The 6,398-nt window shown below is 36.0% G+C and overlaps 2 protein-coding genes across 2 annotated transcripts in view; one reads left to right on the forward strand and one right to left on the reverse strand.

The window, feature by feature from the left end:
* Nucleotides 1-6,398, forward strand: part of MALRD1 (MAM and LDL receptor class A domain containing 1) — a 1,127,868-nt gene that overhangs the window by 131,725 nt on the left and 989,745 nt on the right. The window contains exon 10 of the mRNA XM_006869907.1: nucleotides 1,825-2,032. Within this exon, the coding sequence (XP_006869969.1) occupies nucleotides 1,825-2,032 (208 nt within the window). The remainder of the gene's footprint in view (nucleotides 1-1,824; nucleotides 2,033-6,398) is intronic.
* Nucleotides 963-1,283, reverse strand: LOC102820681 (cytochrome c oxidase assembly protein 3 homolog, mitochondrial-like). Its single transcript, XM_006869890.1, has one exon. The coding sequence runs from the start codon at nucleotides 1,281-1,283 to the stop codon at nucleotides 963-965; it is 321 nt and encodes a 106-aa protein (XP_006869952.1).

The raw sequence follows: 6,398 nt of genomic DNA on the forward strand, positions 1-6,398 counted from the left end.
TTCAATGGAACTTTCTAAAATAATGGAAATAGTACCATATGAGGTACTCAAATTTGACTAATATGACTGAGGAATTTTAATTTTACTTTAAGTTATTTCATCCCTATGTGAACAGTGGCTACCATATTGAACAAGAGGGAATTAGCTATTTGCTCTACATTCAGCTATTTGTACTACTACTTCACCGATGGTGCTCATTAACCATTGCTCTTGGTAGAGCCTCAAGGAATACTAATACTTTGACATTATTTCATGTTTGATTTAGCAGTTTTAGCTCTTCTTTACTGTACACCTTCAAAGAAGCTAGAAACTTAATTGGAGAAAATGGGATTTCTTTCATTGGTCCTTCTTGATTAGAGAAAGTATTAGTATTAAATGAATATTAATACTTTGACATTATTTCATGTTTGATTTAGCAGTTTTAGCTCTTCATTACTGTACACCTTCAAAGAAGCTAGCAACTTAATTGGAGAAAATGGGATTTCTTTACTTTAATTGGTCCTTCTTGATTAGAGAAATTATTTTTTTAGACCGTTTTATTAAATCTTAAAACATTTATTCTTTTTTTTTCCAGGAGAGTGAGTCAGTTTATTGTTCTCAACATGGCTCAACATTCCCACCTCAGGCTCCAACATTGCTAGGCGCTGCCATCTCTCACCCCCTAGGTGTGAAGAGGGTAAACCAGTCAGAGCTGTTAGGAAAAACCAGGGTTGCACACTTGTAAAACAAGGAAACAGACTACAAGAAGGGCTTGGTCACTGCACCCAATGAGTATGAGGTGCACAATGTTCCTTTTACGATGACCGAACACATAATTTCCTGGCTTCTTGAGTTCAGTTATGGTATGAAGTTAGTAAGGCCAGCAAAATTGTGAGCAGGCTTCATTTTCTACAGGATCATGGAGTATCATCCATCTTGTAAAGGGACCCCTGGAGGTTGGAATTGCGTGGTAGCCATCAGTATCAGGGGCCTGACGCTCTAGCCAGGGCTCGGGCTCGGGCAGCTTTGGCCTCGTCCTCTAGCTCATCTAGGAAACGCTTTTGGGATACTGAGTAGAAGGTGTAACCATAAATACCAAGTACGAGGGCTCCGATGCCCAGGCCAGTCACGATGTTCTGGGTCCGTCGCTGTGGCAGCGTCTTCTGCCTTTGAACGAGTTGCACCTGCTGCATGAATTGCAGCTGCGCGGGAGTCAATTTCTCCCGAGCTGGGTCGATGCACTGAGCCATCGGGGCCTTTCCACTCTTGGTATCTAGGGAGTCTCCAGAACCGGACGCAGCCATGTTGCTGCTGGGCTACGAAAATATTTATTCTTTTTAAAGAATCAATTCTATATTGTGCCCCATTCTATTTGCCTGAGTTTTCCTATCATGCATTCAAATATTAGTTTCAGTAGACAAATGCTCAAATGAATTTATAGTTCTTATATTTTTCAAGTAAAGATAATGTTAATTCTTTTTCTTGAAAATTGAAGAGAGTTACAAAACTGATAAACCACAGAGCATGTTTGCAGTTCAGCTATTGTAGGTTAATTTGATGCCATATGTCATGTGATCATACATGGTTTCTCAGTGTTTTGTTGGAGCTAATGTGTCCATCAGTCTTTTTTTGAAAATGTGGGTCAGGCTTATCAGGTATAATCTAGGTAAAGTCTCTAGAGCCTCAAGGAATACTTGACATTTCAACTGAATTTGGTTTTTCTTTCAAGGAACCAGAATTAAAAAAAAAAAAAAAAATGTCTCAATGCTATCTGTCATAATTCTTTTCTTTTCTTTTTTAAAACTGTTACACACTTATAAAATGTTTCCTTTTTGTCCCTGGAAGATTATTTTTGAAGGAACTCTTTTGAACCAAAGAGGTTTTATTGCTCTTGATAGCCTCTGGGTCTATGCCTGTGCACAGACGCACTCCGGAAAGCTTTGCTCTGCGGATGAATTCATCTGTGCTAATGGACAATGTGTTGCTGAAGAATTAGTCTGTGAAGCTCGGCAGGACAGCTGTGATGGGGGTGATGAAGCCCCATCAACTTGCTGTAAGTGAACTAATGGTTGGCATCTCCGTGGAGAACTGTCAGTTCAATGTTTACATACTCAAATTCATGACTCATTCGTTGGCTTTGTAATAGTTTTTTTTTTTTTTTTTTTTTTAAACAAGGTTAAAGTTAATGTGTATTAAATAAAATGAACATTGGACTTATAGCAACTTGCATTAAAACATGTACATTTTCATATGTTTTAATGAAAGTTGTTAAAAGCCCAAACTCTTATTTGTTCAAAAATTTTTTAATAATTGTAATTAGTGGAGGGGTATGTTTTTGTGGGTGTTTGCTAAAGAGGAAAATGGGTAGGAAAGGGAACCTCTGAGTATCTTTCCTTTTGGAAGCATATGTTATGGGGTTCTCTTGGTGTGATGCTGCAGGAGAATGTGCTGGGCCAGAAGGTCAGTTTGAGCCACAAGGCCAGTGGGTCAAACCCAGCAGTCACTCCTGGGAAACTCTATACAGGGTCGCTATGACTCAGAACTGACTCGATGGCACTTAACAGAAACAACAACCAAGAGTGTGTTGTGGTGCTATGGGATAAGCACTGGACCACAAGGTCAGTTTGAATGCAAGATTGACAGTTCAACTTCACCAGTTGCTCCTTGTAAGCTCTATGCAGGGTTTCTATGAGATGGAACCCACTTGAAGGCACTTAACACCAAACAACAACAACAACTACCAAGAGTAGGACTTGACAGTAACTGGTGATATTAGTAACCTTATTAAATGCACATTTTTTTTCTCTTACACTCAATTCTATTGCAAATTGGAATTGCACTTCAGGTTAGCCAGGATGACCATAGAAATCACTTGAGCTGCTGTTGGAATTCATGATAAGACAAAAAAGTCTCAGAACACCTTTCTTTAAGCATTTTTATATGAAGCATTTGACTTGAGTGATATGAAAAGATCCTATTACTATTCAAGCCTGTCATATTTAAAATAAAATATAATTTAATTTACAATACTCATTATGGTTCCTATATGGGATAATTTAGTACCTAAGATACTTGTCTCTATAGAAATGATTTTCAGCTTACGTGAATCTAATCTATGCATCACAAACTAGTATTTAAATTTTATTATTTTTATCAAAATTTGACATTAATTCTATTGCAGCATTTTATTTTAGTGGGTATACTGCTGAGCAGGGAGTAATAATAGAATATGCAAACCACAAGTTTGGTGGTTCAAATTCACCAGCCAATCCTTGAACCCTATACAGGGTATCTATGAGTTTAAGTGACTTGACAGCCCTTAGCAACAACAACAGCTCTTGGCAACAAACACTACAAGATAAATGGCACCTTTTTAATGACAATATCTGGACAGTATGATTCTGTCATTAAGGATTTTATTAAGAACAGTGGTGATGCCAACATACAGGAGATGGGAAAGAAGGGGAAACCCCCCATTTTGTGAACAACAATATGATTATTTCTAAAAATCCCTAGCTTTAAACAGTAGTCTGTGAACCAGTGTGATCTTGAGAACGGTTTTGGATAGTTCTCTTCTTTCATTAAAAAAAAAAATGTGAGGAACAATTGGGTTAATGCACTGGATTTCAAGGTCCGTTCGGTGGTTCAGATTCACCAGCTGCTACTTGGAAAATCTATACAGGGTCACTATGAGTCGGAACCAACTTGACAGCACTTAACAATAACAACAATGACAATATGAATGTGGCAGATTCATTTCTTTGCTTTTATTTAATTATTAACATTGTGATCCATTTTTTTTGTGGAAATTCATCTTTCTAACAGTTTATATTATTCTGTATTTCAATAGCGAAAATATATTTCCTTTCTTTTCAATTATGCATTTTGAAGTTTAGCTTCTCTTTTACCACATTTTATGTTGTGAATGATTTTTGTATTCTCCTTCGAATTCGTTTTCTTAAATTCCCAACTGTATTACATAAATATTTTAATATCTGGTTATATACATGCTTTCCCATTTCTCTTCCTTTATTGAAGTTCCTTTGATTACATGTATGACATTTTATTTCTTACATATTTTATTTGTTAATGATATTGACATTTGGTACCATTCTGCTATTCCTAATGTATGAGTACAGAAATAGATGTGCTTTATGACAGTTGTTACTTTCTAGACTTCTAAGGCATGTTGTTGTTAAGTGCCTTCAAGCCAGTTCTGACACATAGTGACCCTGTATAGGGTTCAGTGGAGCAGCTAATGAATTTGAATCACCAACATTGTGGTTCACACTGACCTTGTGGTCCAGTGCATTATCCCTCAGCACAACACGAGGACTCCTTCAAGGTATATAAATGTATCATCTTTATAAATTGTTATACAGAATGTTCTGTGCCATGTTAATGGATAATCTGCATGCACACACAAACTTACTCTCCTCCACAAGAAAAGGAAAGATTGAACACATGCACAAACACTCCTGCCCTCAACACCCCTCTAAGATTGAACAATGAACAAATCTGTGGTCACAGCAAAACAATTTGAAAAGTTTTGTGTGGAAAAGTTAGACTTTTTTATTTTAGGATTTTTAAAATAATTTAAGAAATTAACATAAATTGTGAATCTTGGAAAAGATGATATAATATTCTGGTGAAAGAAGCTTAAACCAAGGATGCTATGTGATGCATGTGATTTTTGTTATGATAGCGTCTCTAGATGCCTTTCATATTAAAAAACACTGTTGTGCACTAAAATACTTCCTGAAGACAAGGGAAATATTCATACACATATAGTTTTGTATAGCAAATATTAATAAAATCTTTATAATTTAAATTTTGCTCATTGAGTGGAAGAACTCCCTTAGTTTTCCACAAATCCTATATGCTCATATTATAGGGAACTGACTGATTTACTTCTAAACAGGATGACTCATAAATATTTTAATTTTCATGATCCAGACTAATTTTTTTCAGCTGTCATCATGAAATTCTTTTTCTTCTGCCTGTATGCTGTGGTGGTTAAGTATGCAAGTAAAAACTTTTACATAATCTATAAATATTACTTTAACTAATGAGCTAGCAGTGCAATTTCTCCAAGATTATGAACATGTCATATTTCATACTTCTATTAGAGTTGGTATAATGGATTCTTAATCTTAATCATTTAAGATTAAAACAAAAAATCACCAAATATTAAAAATCATTGTTTATAATAATTATACACTTTACAAAATGAATAGATGATTTTTTACATTGTATCAACAGTTAACATCTAATATATATGAAATGATCAAGCATTTATTAGTTGCCAGAATGCATTTTACTCTGATGGTGTCCTCTAGATAGTTATCACTTCCCCTTAAACTTTTTCAATTATGCAGTAGAAATAATAATAGAAGAAATTCAACTTAGGTGCCTAGAACTTGACTTATATTTTATAGTGCATTAGGTCTCTGGAAATTAGTGGGAAACATGATAAGAGGTGGAGGAATTCCTTTGCTAAGTTCATAGCCAAGATTTTGGAATTTTTAAGTACATTTTGGAGGTGAAGTATGTATTTAGTATTTCATATGTCTCAAGCCTACAAGCAGACTTACAAGTAATGTAAAACAGCCTAGTAAGTGACAAAGTCCACAAAACACTAGTGAAGTAGACTAGAAGATATTTTTAATGTCCAGCTACAGTTAGAACTCCATCACTCATTTGTCAGTTTGTCGTACTTTGGTAGCTTGTGAGTTGCTGTGATTCTGAAAGCTATGCCACTGGTATTTTAAATACCAGCAGGGTCACCCATGGTCAACAAGTTTCAGATGAGCTTCCAGATGAAGACAAACTAGGAAGAAGGAGTGATGAACAACTTCCAAATATTTAGTCACTGAAAATCCTATGAATAGCAGAGAAACACTGTCAGATATAGTCAGATATAGTGCCCAAAAAAAGAACCGCTCAGGTTGAAAGGCACTCAAAATGCAACTAGGGAAGAGCTGCCTCCTCAAAGCAGAGTTGACCGTGATGGCGTGAATGGAGTAAAGGCTGTGGGAGAAAAGACCACGGGACCTTCATCTGCTGATGGGACACAACTCAAAATGAAGAGAAACAGCTGTAAACATTCATTCAAAATCGGAACATGGAATGTACAAAGTATGAATCTGGGAAAATTGGCAGTTGCCAAAAATGAAATGGAACACATAAACATTGATATCTTAGGCATTAGTGAGCTGAAATGGACTGGTATTGGCCATTTTGAATCTGACAACTACATGGCTTACTATACCGGGAATGACAAATTGAAGAGGGATGGTGTTGCATTCATTGTCAAAAAACATATCCAGATCAGTCATGAGGTACAACGCTGTCTGTGATAGGATAATATCCATGCACCTAAAGGGAAGCCCATTTAATACCACTATTATTCAAATTTA

The sequence above is a fragment of the Chrysochloris asiatica genome, unplaced genomic scaffold (assembly GCF_000296735.1).
Source record: "Chrysochloris asiatica unplaced genomic scaffold, ChrAsi1.0 scaffold00137, whole genome shotgun sequence".
Taxonomy (NCBI): domain Eukaryota; kingdom Metazoa; phylum Chordata; class Mammalia; order Afrosoricida; family Chrysochloridae; genus Chrysochloris; species Chrysochloris asiatica.